Genomic DNA, 17,479 nt, shown 5'->3' with positions numbered 1-17,479 from the left:
GCTGTCTGCCTCTGTCCTGAGGACTGTGTCTGGAGTGTGAGGGCTGAGGGAGCCCAGTGGGGCTGTGACCCTGGGAGGGGAAGACGAGAGCCGGCCTGGGGGCGTGTTCAGGGAACTAAAAGCGGATGACAGAGGCTCGAGCCACAGGGAGGCTCCCAGGCCGAGGACCACCCACAGTGTGGGCAGCGTGAGAAGGTGGGTCACTGAGCCGCGCCCCCAGGGCGGATGCCCACGTCCGGGGCCGGGAAGGAGGCTGACGGCGGTGGGGCCGGTCCCTGGGCCGAGCCGGGGCACTGGGCGCGGCCCCAGCCTTGCAGCCGGAGACCCGGCCCTCTGCGGGGCCAGAGGTCCTCCCCTGCTCCGTCGGGCCGCCTTGAGGCCCGAGCGATGAGAGGGGGGGAGGGGATGGCCTGGGAGGCCCTGTGCCAGCCGCATGTGACTCCTGTCAACTGCAGGGGCCTGGAATCATCCGGAAGCCAGAGCGGGAAGTGGGGGAAAGGTCGGAGCGTCGCTCCAGCGGCGGCCGTGCGCCAGGGCCCGCGGGAGGAGGGCGGCCGGCGTCCAGCTGGGCCAGAGACACCCACGGGCCGGCGCCTGGCTGGCTGCCGGCCGCCCCAGGAAGGCGGCACAAAGCTCGTGGAGGCCGGGCCTGCCTCTGCCCTCCTGGGCGGGCGCGCTCGGTGGGCGGAGGCCCCGCTGCGGCCGCTTCCCCGTCCTGCCCCTGACCGGGGCTCCTGCAGCCTCTGGCCTGGCTTCCCAAAGGGAGGGCTTCCTGGGAACGGAGGGCCAGGTGCCGGGGCGGCGGCCAGGGGGTCTGGTGGGTGTGAGGCCCCGCAGAGCTGAGGCTCTCGGAGGAGACACGTGGACAGAGAGGAGAGAGGTGGACGGGGCTCAGCTTCGGAGTTTCCTCGCTCGGCGAGGCCTGCCCACGCCAGGCCATAGCTGGGAAACGGCGGCCCGTGGGGCACCTGGCCAGGCATCCCGCCCTTTCCGATCCACCCACCTCACCCGAGATGCCCCCGAACTGTCTGTCCGGGCACAGAGCATCCCACCGAGGGGCGCCGCCAGCCACCTTCCCGGGCCTCCAGGGTTGAACATTCAGGTTGTTTCCAGATTCTTGCTGAGTTTGGTTCAAGCAGCGGATGTTGAAGCCCGGCTCCTGCTAAGTGCTTCCCAGGACCCGTCCAAGACCCTGCCTGCTCCTGACAGAGGCAGTTGTACGAACAGGATTCCAGGATCAAGGGGTGGGGCTGGGGTGCAGCGCCTGGGCAGAGAGCAGCAGTGGAGCTGCTGGGGGAGCCCCGGGCGGACCGGCCCTGGCCTGGGGAGCTCCGGCTCAGCTGAAGGGCGCATAGACATCCACCAGGTAAAGGGGAAGGGGCCAGTCGCGGGAAGGCATGCGGGCCAGGGGAGCAGCGGGGGCAGAGGCCCAGGGGCTGGAGCGGGAGGGGAGGGGGGGGCCCACGTCCACGGGGACCTGGCCGGTGGCCTGTGACTTAGGGAGACGCATCTTGGCGTCAGCTCTGGATGCAGGTGGACGGGAGCTGTGGGGGCGTGGGGAGAAGGGAGAAAATTGTTTTCAGGTAGTAGATAAACCCACGTAGTCGTTACATTAAAAAAAACGTAATGAGGTATAATTCATATAACAAAGTGCCCCCATTTAAAGGGTACAGTTTGATAAGTTTTGACTACGTATACACCCATGAAACCATGGCCACAATGAAGAGGACAAACGTCTCCGTCACTCCCAAAGCTCACCCACCCCTCCCTGCCCCCATCCAATCTCAAGCATCACTGACTTTTCTGGCTCTGTGGATTAGTTGGCGTTTTCCAGTTTTCTGTGAATGGAGTCATATAATATGTTTTTTTTTTTTTTCGGTCATCTTCTTTAACTTGGCATAATTATTTTGAGATTTACCCATGTTTCTGGGTGTGTCTATAGCTTTTCCTTTTTACTGCAGAGTAGTATCCTGTTGTATTCTTCAGCTCTAAGGGAGTCTTGAAAATCCAAAACCCGCAGCTGCGATGACAGCCAGCGGCCACCGCAGGGGGCAGAGAGGAGCTGGAGCTCCTTCAGAGCCCCTTTCCCAGAGAACGGTTATCATCTGGCCTACCTGGGCCATGACAAGGCATAGGTGCTTTGAAAGGCTCCCGGGAGCCTGGAAGGCCAGGCACAGTCTAGGGCTGTGTGCACACCCAGAGGAGACCTGAGGGGGCCCTGAGCCCTCGCCTCGGGCTGAGCTGGAGGGCTACGGCAGGGTTGTGAGCAGCGGGACTGAGCGGGGACGCTGCACCCCAGCATCCACCCTGAGCCCCTCCGCAAAGACTAGGCGATTCACTGGTTCCAGGCGTTTCAGGAAATCTCTGACCGTCGGTCAACCACTAAACTAAGTGAGCAGAGATTTCAGTGTCCATGCTCAGTGTGCAATGCAGAATCTACAGAATTCGTTCAGAAACGTTACTGAACTAACAAACAACAACAAACCCTGGGAGAGCAGGAGAATCTGATTTCCAGAGCAGCCGTGTTGCCTTATCTAAAATGTTCAGTTTCAACAAAACAAATTACAAGACATGAGAAGAAATAAGAAAGTGTGACTCATAAAGAGGCAAAAAACCCAACCAATAGAAACTGTCCCTGAGGAATCCCAGATATTGGACTTACTAGACAGAGATGTTCAATCAGTTATTTTAAATGTGTTCACAGACCCACAGGAAACCATGTCTAAAGAACGAAAAGCGAGAGGATGACGCCTCACTGGACAGCAGCCCTCGTGCTGTGGGTTCACTCAGGTCACCCACACTGCCCCCCAACCTGCGCCCTCTGAGGGTTGCCCGGAGACGGCTGCCCTTGGAAATCTGGGCTGGGGGGCACTAGACGCCCCTCAAGGCCCCCGCCCAACCCAGAGGGAGCGGGAAGGGAAGTAGCAGGCCAGGCGGCCTCTGAGGAAGCAGCTGGTTCAGCCTGAGGGGCACCCTGCCTGCTTCTACTGAGCTGGGCACACCAGGCTTGGAGGACAGACTCCACGTGAATAAAAATGGGAAATGGGAGTCAGCTGTTGGGAGCAGGGTGGAAACTGAAAGGGACACGGCTGTCTTCAGACACCGGCGCCACGCGGCTCTGGGGAGGGCTGAGGGATGGCCGGCTCTGTCTGCTGCTGTGTGATGTGGGACAGGCCGCCGAGCCTCTCTGAGCCTGTTTGTTTCTCTGTGAAGTGGATCATGAACCCCTCTCCTCCCACCTCACAGCGTTGCCTTGAGAATCAAAGGCAGACCGACTGTAAGGGTGGATTCCTCCTCTCTCTCGGCTTCGCCCCCAGGACCCTCCTGGGAGGAGCTACTGTCCCTGGGGCACCTTCTCTTTCTGGAGCCGCACCCCTCAGCCTGCGTGGCCTGCAGGATGTTTGCCTGCTCTTATCGCAACCCGCATGCAAACAGAGGTGGGGAGCTCCGTGTGGGCGCCTGGTAACTGGGCCATCTGTGCCGGCTGCCAGGCTCACCTCGGGCTCCATCTGCAGCCACGGGGCAAGGACGCCACGGCCTCCACGTGGTCCAGCAGGACGTGGACATGGGAGGGTGAGGCCGGGGGACAATCTGGCTTGCTGCAAGTCCGGGAACCGCAGCAGAGAGAGCTGACTGGCCTCAGGTCCCAGGAGGCCGAGAGGGCTGTGTCCACCTGGACCACCCTCCCTGCACGGCTGAGCCCAAGATCTGGGCACACAGGCCACCTAGGGATAGGGTCACCCCAACACTGCCCAGGGATGGGGAGCCAGGACAGGCGGTCTGCGCACCCCCAAAGGATCACTCTTTGGCCTTGGCTTCGGGTACGCAGCCAGGAGGGGAGGGCGGGTTGGGTTCTGGCCGGCTGTGCATTCTCGGGCACCTCAGGCCTGAAGGAGAGCAGGTCTGTGCATTTGTGCGGGAAAAACATTTTTTTATTAGGACTTTATTTTTTTAGAACAGTTTTAGGTTTACAGCAAAATCGAAAGTACAGAGATATTCCATGTATTACCCCCTGCCTTCACACACGCACAGCCTCCCTCCCCCATTATCAACATCCCTCACCAGAGTGGGACATTCGTCACAGTTGACGAGCCTCTATGCTACATCATTATCACCCAAAGCCCACAGTCTATATAAGGGCTCACTCTTGGTGTTGCACGTTCTGTGGGTTGGACACCATATAATAACATGTCGACGTGTGTCCGTCATTATTGTATCATACAGAGTATTTTCACCATCCTAGACATCCTGTGTTCTGCTTATTCGCCCCTCCCCCATGAACCCTGGCAAACACTGATATGTTTACTGTCCCTATTGTTTTGTTCTTTCCAGAATGTCATATAGGTGACATATAGGTGACATTTCAGATTGACATCTTTCACTTAGTAATATGCATTTAAGTTCCCTCCATGTCTTTTCGTGGCTTGGGAGCTCATTTCTTTTTAGCTCTGAATAACACTCTGTTGTCTGGATGCGTCACAGGTGATTTATCCACTCACCTACTGAAGGACATCTGGGTTGCTCCAAGTTTGGGCAATGATGAATTAAGCTGCTATGAACATCCATGTGCAGGTTTTTGTGTGGATACAAATTTTCAACTCCTTCGGGTAAATACCAAGGAGCATGATTCCTGGATCATATATATGGTAAGAATATGGTTTTGTAAGAAACTGCCAAACTGTCTTCCAAAGCGGCTGTACCATTCTGCATCCCCACCAGCAACGTCTGGGCGTTCCTGTCGCTCCACATCGTCGCCGGCATCTGGTGCCATCAGTGTTCTGGATTTTGGCCATTCTAATAGGTGTGTGGTGGTATTTCTTGGTTGTTTTAATTTGCATTTCCTTGATGACCGATGATGTGGAGCATCTTTTTATATGCGTATTTGCCATCTGTATATCTTCTTTGGTGAAATGTCTGTTAAGGTCTTTGGCTAAGGGTAGTTTGTTTTCTTATTACTGAGTTTCTAAAGTTCTTTGGAAACTGTATTTTGGCTAACAGTCCTTTATCAGGTGTGTTTTTTGCAAATATTTTCTCGCAGCCTGTGGCTTGTCTTCTCATTCTCGTGACACTGTCTTTTGCAGAGCCAAAGTTTATAACTTCAATGAAGTCTAGCTTATCGATTATTTCTCTAATGGATCATACCTAAAAATTCATCATCATACTCAAGGTCATCTAGGTTTTCTCCTGTGTTATCTTCAAGGAATGTTATAGTTTTTTATAATATTTTCCATTTAGGCCTGTGATCCATTTTTGTGTGTTTTTTTTTTTTTTTTTTTTTTTTTTTTGCGGTACGCAGGCCTCTCACTGTTGTGGCCTCTCCCGTTGTGGAGCACAGGCTCCGGATGCGCAGGCTCAGCGGCCATGGCTCACGGGCCCAGCCGCTCCGTGGCATGTGGGACCTTCCCAGACCGGGGCACAAACCCGTGTCCCCTGCATCGGCAGGAGGACTCTCAACTACTGCGCCACCAGGGAAGCCCCTGTGATCCATTTTAAACTAATTTTTGTGAAGGCTTTAAGTCCATGTCTAGATCATTTTGGGGAGAGCTTCTGTACCCATTCTAGGGGGTAAAATGTGAACTACTCTTGGCACTTTCCTGCCCTCCTTTAAGGTGGCCCAGGCACAGCAGTCTGCGTGATAAACAACCTGGTGAGTTTTAAGCTTTTGGGACCAGAAGGGATCATGCCTCACCCCAAAGAGGGCTGTTTACAGGGAGAGGCCTCTCCTCCGGCCTAGATAGCCGGCCACCTGGAACTCTCAAGCATTTTCTCTTCCCATCATTCCCCTGGTCAGCAGTTGAGTTCTGAACATGTGGGAAGGAAGGAAGGAAAAAAAGGAGGGAGGGAGGGAGGAAAGCCTCAAAGGAAATAGGGAGTAAAAAAACAATTATCTTGTACTATTTTAGTTTTTATCATCTACAATTTTCCTGAAAATTAATTAAGTGTGCTTTTTTTTCAGCAGGGCCATGCAACGAATGGAGAGGTGACCAGGTGTGACTGTGTAACTTGCTGTCCAGCCTCAGAGTCTCCTGATCCCAGAGGCTGGTGTGAACTCGTGTGAGGAGGGTTTGGACTTAATTTTCTATAAAGAGAAAGAGGAGACCGTGCACGGAAAGGAGTAGGCCAGAAGGAAAAATCCACCCAGGTCGTTGAAAGGATCTTCCTGCAAGTACACATGCAAGTACACAATGAAACCTGAACACACGTGTGTGCTGGCTGGAAACATTTTTGGGAACGTCCAATTTTCTTCCCTAATCTCTGCAAGAAAACCCACCCACCCGCCAGAGGCATTACCTTCCTAAAAGCCTGCCTAGCCTTCCTCAGCATTTTATCCTTGAAAGAGAGTATGGTAGAACTCCTCAAGGAGAGTAAAATTTAGGATGGAGCCTAAAAACGGGGAAAGAAATTAAGCTGCTGGTGACATCAAGGTCCAGGACCAAGCTGGGCCACCTTTCAGCTTGGAAAGCAACACATTTCCTTTATTGTTTAACCAGCTTGGAGAGTTTCTGATATTTGCAACCCAAACTTTCTAGCTGATATACCCGTCACGAAAGCCAAAGTAATTTAGAAGGTTTTCTTTAACGTTGAATGTCCGAGACAGAGAGGGAAAAGGGCAATTAGGTCATCGGTTACCTTGAAAAGAGCATTTGCAGTGGACACAGCATGTAACAGTGGCAAGAAACGGAGGCCTGGACTTGGACATACTGCTCTCTCCCTAGCAGTGTGATCTCCTGAACCTCCTCTGTGAAATGGGGCGATAGCCCCCCTCACTGGTCCTCTGAGGATTAAAGGAGGTCATCAAGCACCCGGCACAGAGCTCCACAGGTGGTGTGGCGGGGAGAGAAGTCAGGCTACCCCGGGCTGAGTGCGTAAGAAGTGAGGAAGCGGGACGATAAACAGATTATTCCTTCGAGGAGGTAAACACACGGTTCCCAGAACAAACAGCCACTGAACACGAAGTTACGCTCACCTGCGCTCAGAGCTGTGCAAATTAAAGCAGTGAGATGCTGAGGAAACAGACTCTCCCTCAGTGGGCAGGAACGTGATTGGTTTACTCTGGGTGGCAGTTTTACAGTCTCTACAGAATGTTTACAGACCACAGCCTCTGCCTCAGTATCTTCTGCTAAGGACTCATCCTACAGCTCTACTTCCCAAGTACGTAAGGACAGACCTGCCCGCAGGTTCTTCTGCAGCGATGTTTGTAATGGCAAAATCTTGGCCTAAATGTCCATCGGCGGGTAGGTGCTGATAAGATGACGGTTATTTACATAGTGGAACACAACGCAGTCATTAAAAAGAACTCACGTCTAAAGAACAGTGATAGTGTTTTTGTGAAAACGTTTGCAAAAAAAATAGTACGACCCTATCTGCCAAACAGTATGCACAGTACACCTGAGTTTGCTTCAAGGATTCTTGTGTGGCCTTAGAAAAATGATCGGTGGTTCTCTCCGAGGTGTGGGATTGGGGTGGCAGAAAATTCATCCCTCAGAGAGATCCTCTCATGGAGCTCCATTCATTCTAATGGCTTATGTTTTTTTCTTAGCCATGTGTTACATTTATAAAATATTTAAGAATTTGGCTAAAAGATTTGAAGGGGGTGACGGCTAAAGGAGTTCAGGGCCAAGGGTGTGTGTGTCAGACAGAAGTGACCCGAACAGAGAAGGAACAGTCTGTGGGCCTGTTACTCACACCTGCCGTGACGCCCTTGGCGAGGGGGAGGCGGAGGGGAGGTGTGGGTTCAAGGCCTGACGATGCCCCCTACCAGCCTATATTTGCTGTATCCTGGTGGCCAGCATCTGCGGGTGAGATGCCATACGGCTGGTACCGGACGACACTAATGTGCCGCCTCCACTGCGTGAGCAGAGGACAGTGATCTCGAACGAGGGCACGCCTGGCGGCCCCGAGCAGGTGTGGTCCAGCCCTCCACACCTGTGGCCGCGGCCGCCTTCTCCTGCGACCCCTTCCCCACGATGGCCTCAGCGGCTCTGCTTTCCTGACTGCCGCCAGGTTAAGCGAACGACCCCCACTGTGTCCCTACAGGTCCAGGTCCAGCCTCGCTCAGCTCTGAGCTTCTAACTTCTAAACCATCTCCCTGATGATGTCTTGCAAGGGATGGGGCTCGTCAAGGGCACCAGCCTGGCACTTAGTCGTTGCAAAATCAGTTACTGAGCGCCTGCCATGTGACCAGCACCAGGCTGGGTGCCAGCGATCCAGGGAGGTGAGAGGCAGTTTGGGTCACAATGTGCCGCAGCAGTGCAGGGCCAGGCAACCCGAGCGCGTCCACTGTGCAGGCTGCGGAAGCCCCTCGCCTCCAGGGCAAAGACAAGCTCTGAGGCAAAAGAGAGAGCTAGTGACCAAGGGAGAAAGAAACCCAGAGGCTGGAAGGCAGAGAGTGTGAGGGGACCGGGCAGAGGAGTCTAGGAAGGCCCCGCAGGGAGTGGACATGTGGGCCTCAGCCCACAGGCTCTGGAGCCGCTGGGTGACCAGGAGCGGAGTCCGCGCACCTCAGAAGTTCTGACATGTGGCCCGAGGATTAGAGTGCAAGGTGCACAGACGTTGCAGGACATCTATCAGGGAGTTTACTTCCTTCACGTGATCATGTGTTCACTAGAAATATATTTTAGTGTCTATCACATTTAGGCCCTGGATTACCTGCATATGCTTACAATAGCCGTTTGACTTAGAAATTCTGATGAACTGAGACATTACTGGTAGATTTTTATTCCTTTTTTTTTTTTGTGGCTGCACTGCACAGCTTATGAGATCTTAGTTCCCCGACCAGGTATGGAACCCCGGCCCTCGGCAGTGAAAGCACCAAGTCCTAACCGCTGGACCACCAGGGAATAGACGTTTTCTGTTAAGCTTTTAAAAACCAAGAACACTAAGGTTTTAGGTCTGAAAGCATTTCTCTTAAGCTTTGGTGGTTAAATTTTGGAAGCAGTTGAAAACTAATTCAGGGCCCCCTCAGTTAACAATTACTCGGATCATTTCAGACCCGTCTAAGGAAAAATTAAGAGGAAGGAAGAGACCCAAATATACATGTTGGGAAATAAGGAGAAAATGCTAAGGTGATTCTTTTCAGCTCTACTATTTTAAGATCTTAGATTTTGCTTTACTGACTAATGAAAGGAAAAAGTCAAACTGAATAACAGGAAATGACATATTACGAAATAGACATATAAAATTTAATCCCTTTGGTTTAACATACATCTTCAATTGTACAATTACAAACAAGACAAAATCGATCCCATAAAACAAAATATAAAATATTGTTTATATGACCCGTGTCCCATAATATCTTATCTTAGAAAACCAGCAATTTAGTTCACATACTTCATTAGAATATTTTAATATAAGAATGTAACTATCAACCCTACTTATACAAATAACCTACCTCCCTGAGCCTAAAGGTACCTGCGATTTTAGTTCCATTACAAAATTACACTTTTTAGGATGTTTATGTATTTCAACTTGCGTACAAAATGTTCCCCTGCCATAGTAACACAGTCTCATAAGTTCATGAATGCTTTCTAGAACTGTTAGCATACTAGACAACCAAAGCTTGAAGGTTCTGGAACATGATAAAACAGAAGTCATTTCTCCTAACAGGAAGATCAGGAAGAACTCCGTCTTGAGTTGTGTCCCGGTTCACAGTAACCACGGTACGTGTTCCGATTACTGTGTTTATTCCCTCTGTCAGGTCCACCTGACTGATAACTAGCAGACACAGCAGTCATGAGCTCCAGCAGTGTTTTTTCCTTTACTTCATTTGTTAATCAGTGCTGACATCCACATAATAACATTTGCAAGCGCAAACAGAATCTCTGTCGTTTGGGAAGGTTTTGCTATGCTACCGAATGACTGCTGTGTTTGGGAGAACGCAAAGAAAGCGTCGGAGTGGGTTCCACTAAGCGCAGTATGCTATCTGCTGGGTGTAGGTGATCGAAAATAACTTATCCTCTTGTCTCAAGAAAGTCTTTAAGGTAGCCCTTATCACATCTCTTCACTATATGTACACGGACACCACATGTATATATTATCTATTTATATAAGACAGGTATGTACACATTTACAGACACGGGCCTTCAAGACGTATTGCACTTACATACACGCAGCTTTAGCTTTGACGGACGCACACTGTAACCGTTTAAGTTCTTCATGAGAGAGGCAGTTGATATGTTCAAGAGAGTTGCAAAGGAAGACTTCGGTAACTTGCCCTATTGGAGTAAACATTTACTGGGGAATGAGAGGCCGAGGGAGAAAGGGCGCACCTGGTCCTCCTGGGGCGCCGTGCCCATAACCTGAGGCAGTCATAGTTAGGCCAAGTCTGACGTGCACTAGTGAGCAGGCCCGCTAGCACTGAAGAGACAATATTTTTATAAATAACGCAGCAGATACCTTAAGGTTCCCAGGTAATCTAGTAAATCTTGGAACAAAGTTTTCACTTTTAATGCTAAGTATCTATATCAGAAAATTCAAACATCGTGGTACATGCTTTCTCTGTCATCTGAAAAACGCCAATGCAATATAGTCAATGCTATCTCCAAGCCAAATGCGGCACCATCTCCAACTGGAAAGGAACCCCTTCCACTGACATCCACCCACATTTGGAAGGTGGCTGACCGGGGAACCTGCGGCTTGCCAACCCAAAGGCCCACGTGACAGCTTCCCTGAGCTCGCTGGGAGTCGTGGGCCAGGGCGCCCTCAGATCTCGGTGAGCGTGAGTTTGTACAGCCCCCCGGCCTCTTCCATCTGCAGCTGGAAGGTGTCTTCGTTCGAGTAATGCTTCACGATGTTGTCGTCCATGTTCACCAGGATCCTGCAAGGGGGTGGCCAAGACAGACCCGCTCAGTCCTGCCCGCTCTGCCGTCAGGCCCGGCCGTCACCGTCAGCTCTGCCGCTTACTGGCTAGGACGCGGGAGGCAAACTGCTGAAACCTCCCCACGCCTCCATTTCCATATCTACGAAATGAGTATAACAGCAGTGCCCACCTTGTAAGATTATTGTAGGATTAAACGAGGGACTCAGGTGAAACACTTACCATGCAGGGCATGTGCTAGAGAAAACACACCAGCCTTGTTATTGTTCTTATTTCAGCATGTAGTAATCATTCAATAAACAGCAGTTATTATAATGAACAAAGTAAGTCTACAGAGGAGCACTTCACTGGTCCAGCTTTCGAAAGCACATCAGTAAGATTAACCTACATGATCTGAAGCCAGAGCTCCCTGACAAATTATCTTCCCTTTAATTTAATTACCCTTAAACTTTTTTTTTTTTTTTTTTTTTTGTGGTACGCGGGCACACAGGCTCAGCGGCCATGACTCACGGGCCCAGCCGCTCCATGGCACGTGGGATCTTCCCGGACCGGGGCACGAACCCGTGTCCCCTGCATCAGCAGGCGGACTCTCAACCACTGCACCACCAGGGAAGCCCAATTTAATTACCCTTAAAGTTTAGCTGAACTACTATCAAGTCCAACCGTTCCCACTAGGCCCATCTAGGAAATTCCATGTGCTTTAGAATTAAGCCAAAAAATTCTTATTCTATACCCTGCTTACGCATGCCAAACAGCACAGACGCTTAAGTAAAACAATACTAAAAATATTAACTTCTGGACAAAGAAGCAATATTCTGCGATTGAAAACATGATCAAGGGCAGGAGGATGGAGTGGGAAGGGCAAAGGTTTTGCAGTCGGTCAAAACAGAGCTTGAGTCGTGGCCTCGGCACTAACTCACCACCTGCTCTTGGACAAGCCTCTCAGGCTCTCTGGGCCTCGGCTGCCTCGTCTAAAAACTATGAGTAGTAGCACCTGTCTTAGGGTAACATGAGAATTAAATAACACACGAAGTGCCCAGTCCAGTGCCTGACTCACGACAGGGCTCAATAAATGGCGTAGCGATTGTTGTCATCCTTAGTAAATTTAATCACGTGTTCTGGAATTTGGAGCCACTGCACTGCAGCCAAGCATGGGAAGAACAAAGACTCTACTTGAAAAAAACCCACAAAAATGTCCTGGAAAAGTAAATCAACTTTATGGGATAATTTAGTCCAAAAAAATCATTCTTGCATCAATGCTTCTATAACTGGTTCTTGACCGGGCACAAATGCACGTGAATAACATGAATGCTGTAAAATATTAACACTATTTAGAGGTACTAAGTACGCCAGTCACTGCTCACCCTTTTTTACACTTCTTGAATATTTTCCCAATCTTGTCTTGGGGAACATCATATTTGTCTGAGATCTGAAAGAGTAAAAGAAAAATAATCGCAAAATGCTGTTTTCATGGCCTGAACAAACAAACAATATATATATTAATACAGTGGTACAGACACTCGACTTTCCATTTCTCACAAATGCACATGCAAAGACCCAGATGAGAGCCCGTCTGTATCCTGGGGAGGGGTGTTATATGCCTTTGGAGAAAGCTGGAATCGGGTGTTTGTTATTTCTCACGAGATTACAGATGTCGTAAGTCTATTATATGGCCATAGTTTTTTTTTAAATTAATACCTCACAGAGCAGTTTGACGTTTCTAGAGAAACTGAGCGTAAAATACAGAGCTGCTCACTGCCCCCCACACCAGTGAGCTGCACGTGTTGTGTGTGGTTGAGCCGACACTGTGGCGACTCAGTCGCCATTAGGAACTGAAGTCCACCATCCACTCGGGTTCCCTCTCTGAGCTGTACGTCCATGGGTTTTGACAAGCGTACAATGACACACATCCATCTTGTCACAGGTACTTTAAGCAGCACACAAAGCCCTCGCTTTGGAGTCAGACACACCTAAGCGGGATCAGTTCTGACTCCCCTTCCACTGGCAGGTGACCTTTCTAACCCTCAGCCTCCTCTTATCTCACCTTGCCCACCCCAGGACTGCTGTGGGATTAAAACGTGTCCAGCACAAAGCAGGAGTTCATTTGGGGTACAGAATTATGAGAAGGAAAGAAACAATTTAACATCCCACAGCCCAGAAGGAACACCAAGGCCCTGATCACAGCAAGGCCTGCACCTCTGCCAGGGCTGCCCAGAGCCTCTCCAGAGGGCAGCGAGGCTCCGGCCAAGGTGTGGTCCCTCCTCCCTTCATGACCAATGGGTGGTCCACACAGTGTGATGACATCAGTACGGTACAAACTTTGGGGGTTTTCCTCTCAGGGCACAGGTGCAATCTGTACATGAAGGGAATGGATTACTACAGGACAAACAGCTGATTCAGTTGAGATCAAACGCTTTATCTGCACTGCTGTCCAGACCACTCCCACACTGGGGTCACTGCCCACCCAGCCTCAATCTGAAGAGCACAGCTCCAGGGGGCCCTGAAAATGGGGCCGCAGAAGACCAACCTTCAGATCACTTTCAATCTAACAAAAACATACATTTCAAACCAAATCCAAGCTCCCATCGTACAAACAAGTTCATTTCTTTTCTGTACCACTGGAGAGTAATTCTTTGTATATTTATGTGATCCCCGCCCAGGAGATGGAAGACTGTAATGAATTCCTCGTGAGCTGTGAACAAGGTATATTCGGCATAGTCAGTCTCTTTTTCCTATTCTCCTCTCCCCATAATCAAGAGTTTGCGTGATTCTTAAGAAGGGCCGTCAGAAGACAAGGTAAGCCAGAGGGACCCAGGAGAAATCGCAGGAAGCAGAGGGCTATGGGTGGCAGGCACGGGCTAAGAGCCGCTGTGAACGCCGAGCTCCCTGAGGGGCTGAGCGATAGCGCCCCCAGCCTCTGTCCTGCTGCCCTGCTTTAGTTTTCTCCATCGCATTTATCAGTACCTGGCAGATTACACAGTAATGTTTTCGTTTACATCATTGTCTCTGTCTTCCTAACTAGAATCTAAGCTCCATTTGGCACTGTCACGTACCCTTCTAACTCCAGGGCCCAGAACGGTGCCTGGCACAAAGCAGGCCCTTAACAAATGTTTCTTAAATGAATCCAACACACTGCAGTAGTCAGGGGTTGCGGGGGGCCGGGAGAAACCTATCTGCAGCCCAGTTATGGGCGTGCTTTGAGCTCAAAGATCCCGATGGTTTACAGGGGGCCGAGGTTGATAAATATCAAGACACAGTGCTGATTCCCTGAATTTCCCCCTGGGGCAAAGCCAAAATCAGCATGGCACGCTTCTCACATCAGCATGGCACCCTTCTCACATCTCTCTCTGATGTCTTAAGGGCAGGCTGGGGTCAGTTTGCTGTGGGCCCTTTGCTGAGATCCTGCAGGAGGGGCTGTGGTCGTCTCTGGTCACACGTCTACATTTTCATGAACAGGCTCTGAGTAAGATCTCGACACAAGTTCGGTCAGGCCCCAGATCAGGAGTTTCAAAGGCAGACCCAGGAGCCACTGTTTTATGCGTGAAGTTTGTAAGATTTTATTCACTAGAATTAACTTTTGCCGGCTTCTAAGTAGTTTAAGTGGCAATCTCCCTTTAACCAAGTCTATGAAGATTAAACTATTCCATAGGTCATCACAAATTCACTCAATTCAGAGGATCAGACATGGCTGAGCGATTACTATCTACCAACCAGTGCACTGGGTGCAGAGGTCTGAGGTGGGGACAGCCCTGCAGCCGCTGAGGACCCTGGGACGTGGGGAAAAACGTGGCACGTGCTGCAGCCACAGCCAGGGCGCTGGGACTCAGGAGAGGCTTCAGTACCACACACAAATCCAGATGGTCTGGTAAGATTTGTTCCAATCAAATTCTATGTAAGTTTGTTTTTACTTTTTAAAGAGGACCACAGAGTTCCTCTTACTTACAGCTTCCATCAGGCCTTTCAAAGACGGAGTCTTGAGCATCAGGGCATCGAAGACTTCTTCCGACTCCTTTCGCACATAGAGCAGCACTGACCCCCAATCGGAAATAAGGAGGGAAAAAGAAAAACACACTTCATTGACAGGAGCAAAATAAGAAAAAAGACCGTGGGCACTGGTTAAAATAAAAGGAGACGTCCACATCAAGGACAGCAAACATGAACCGATATAAAATCTGTCTTAAGGAACGCAGCTTTCAGCTTCTTTTAACTCTGCTGGAAGTCCTGGCTCAAGCCAGGAGCTGGTCTGATGGAGGAACACTCAAGGAAGTCAACACTGATGAGATTTGTTTGAGCAATGTATGCTTTTGACAAATTCAGAGCTCACTTCCCACTGAAAACTCCCACTAGGAAATGTAAACCAACGCACCTCGCTTTGGTTCTTCTATCCGGCTCAGCTTAGCGGGAGGAGGGATCACAAAATCGTCTTCTGAGCCATAAGGCCCCCTTTTCAAGTTAGACCTGCAGGTGATCCGAAGTATGCAATTAGTGACTTCACCTTAAATCACTTGCAGAAACAAAAGGAGTCTGGGGGTGTATCGCTGAATCTTAGATTTAAAATGACCTTCGTTCTCTACCTGGTCCAGCTTCCTTATTTCGTGGATGAAAATCTGAGGCCCAAGGAAAGATGCCAAGTGAACCAGGCTAGCACTACTGAATGGCAGAGCTGGGACTACACTCAGGCACCTGCCAGACACCCCGGCTGCTCTTAACACAGCTCAAGCTGCCGGTGTGGGAACGCAGTTTCTTTTCAGGAAAACACTTATGAAGGAGGTGGGGTCTGAGACGTACAGGAAGGTGGTAACAGAGGAGAGGGCATGTCAAAAAAGGGAGGAAGTGTGAGAAGGAAAATGCAAAGCCAGGCTGGCTGAAACAGAATGTTCCAGAAGAAGATAAATCTAATCTGGAAAATCTTGATCATTCAGCTCTGAGGAATTCTAGATTTTATGTTGCAGTTATCAGGGAATCTGAAAGTTCTGTGAGACAAGAATGCTGTAATCAGTGTGTGCTAGAGATCGGAGGGGACTCCAGGACATACAAGCAGAAGAACCGGTTGGAGGACTTTGGAGACAATCGTAGCATAGAACTCCAAAGGGTTAAAATACAGCAGTGTCAGCGGAAATAAAAAGGGGAAATGTTTACAGTATGTTTGGAGAAAGAAGTGAAAAGATCAGAGTGACTGGCTTTCAAAGTCACAAGTTACGCGGTGTTCGATGTTGTGAGGTTCAGAATAGGTGAGCAAGAAAATAGCAAAACAAACTGAAAATGAACTAAGTGCTTTGCTTCTGAGCAGAGTCATCACTTCAAGAATAGGCCCTTAAAATCCTCCGTCTCAGCTTTCAGCACATAACAGGCCTCCAACGAAAGCACCTGCAGGATTTACGTCTGAGAACACAATGAGTTAAAGAGGCAGAGAGAAGGCCTGTGGCCAATTTGGGTGGGCACGGGGAACCAGGGTGGCCCAGAGAGGGGGACTGGACCCTCAACACGGTAGAGTGCTGAGCGGGAGGGCTGCTGGTGTGGGCCAAGGAGGGTGCCCCCAAGTGCGGGGAGCAGCAACACCTCAACAGCAACAAGCACACCCAGAGGCCTCCTCTGGGTTTCTAAAGCCCAGTCTCCACAAGGAACCAGGGTTTCTTAGAGAAGAGGCTGACTTGAGGGCCGGAGAAGGGAAAACGCAAGTACCTGGAACACACTCTGCCTGAAAGTGAGGAAGTGCTCGAGCAGTGAGGACAGGAGGGTCGTGTCAAAGGGATCCAGGAGCAAGCTTGAGGGACCCCGTGGCCCCCGGATAATGTGAGCAGAAACCGCGAGTCCATACTGATATAAACATGTAAATGAAGAAATGAAGAGTGGGGCAAGGAATGAGATATTTACAAAGCTACAAAGCACCTCCCCTCAAAACACTTACTACAAAAGGAGAAGAGTAACTGCACAGTGAGAAGCCTGGTAGACACCGCCTGAATCAAGCGATCAGAGCAAACGTCACCAGCCGCGGGGTGCACTGAAAGCGTGCGCCCCCCACAGGACACACTGAGAGCAGGGCCTTGTCTGTGACGTTCCCGCCAAGACGCACCATCTACCCCGACCAAGAAGAAACGAAGGACAGACCCAGACAGAGGGATGTCGTACAAAACAACGGGTCTGTAACCTTCAGAAGTATTAGCTCAGGAAAGTCAAGGAGAGACTGAGGCCATTCCAGATTGAAGGAGATTAAGGAGACAGGACAACTAAGTACACTGTGGGAGTCTGAACTGGACCTTTCCTCGCCATAAAGGGTATCACTGGAACAACTGGCAAAGCCTGGATGGGAACATGGACTGGCTGGTACTAAGGTCTCAATGTCAATATCCTGACTTCTTTACGCAGCAGAACATCCTCACTTGTGGAAACACACACCAAAGTATTTAGGAATGGTGGATGGGTCCCTGGGTCCGCAACTTACTCTCAAATGGCTCAGGAAAAAATGCGTTCTTTGTATTATAATTATTCTATACGTTTGAGATTGTTTCAAAATAAAAAGAATTTGCTAAAACAAAACATAAATCTTACCCTTCACCCTCCAATTCTTCTGAGGCAATGGGAAGGACCTAAGACCAAAAAAAAAAAAAAAAGGTTGCTTTTCAAGAATATGCTAAAATACTTTAGACCTTAAATGAATTATTC

The 17,479-nt window shown here is 50.0% G+C and overlaps 2 protein-coding genes across 2 annotated transcripts in view; one reads left to right on the top strand and one right to left on the bottom strand.

The window, feature by feature from the left end:
• Nucleotides 1-225: 225 nt before the first annotated feature.
• On the top strand, nucleotides 226-4,669 carry LOC309815494 (uncharacterized protein; the record flags this gene model as incomplete). Its single annotated transcript, XM_082642373.1, has 3 exons — nucleotides 226-262; nucleotides 456-1,366; nucleotides 4,483-4,669. The coding sequence occupies 3 exons, from the start codon at nucleotides 226-228 to the stop codon at nucleotides 4,504-4,506; spliced, it is 972 nt and encodes a 323-aa protein (XP_082498499.1). The 3' UTR covers nucleotides 4,507-4,669.
• A 4,611-nt stretch (nucleotides 4,670-9,280) lies between these two features.
• The window catches only part of GRHL1 (grainyhead like transcription factor 1), a 46,874-nt gene continuing 38,675 nt past the window's right edge, over nucleotides 9,281-17,479 (bottom strand). Inside the window, exons 12-16 of the mRNA XM_082642621.1 lie at nucleotides 17,366-17,403; nucleotides 15,183-15,274; nucleotides 14,760-14,845; nucleotides 12,181-12,245; nucleotides 9,281-10,816 (exon numbers count right to left, since the gene is read on the bottom strand). Of these exons, the coding sequence (XP_082498747.1) occupies nucleotides 10,702-10,816; nucleotides 12,181-12,245; nucleotides 14,760-14,845; nucleotides 15,183-15,274; nucleotides 17,366-17,403 (396 nt within the window). The 3' untranslated portion in view covers nucleotides 9,281-10,701. The remainder of the gene's footprint in view (nucleotides 10,817-12,180; nucleotides 12,246-14,759; nucleotides 14,846-15,182; nucleotides 15,275-17,365; nucleotides 17,404-17,479) is intronic.

The sequence above is a fragment of the Mesoplodon mirus genome (genome assembly GCF_964341445.2).
Source record: "Mesoplodon mirus genome assembly, chromosome: 14".
Lineage (NCBI taxonomy): Eukaryota > Metazoa > Chordata > Mammalia > Artiodactyla > Ziphiidae > Mesoplodon > Mesoplodon mirus.
Note: the sequence above shows the minus strand (reverse complement) of the source record. Positions and strands in the feature narration are given on the sequence as shown.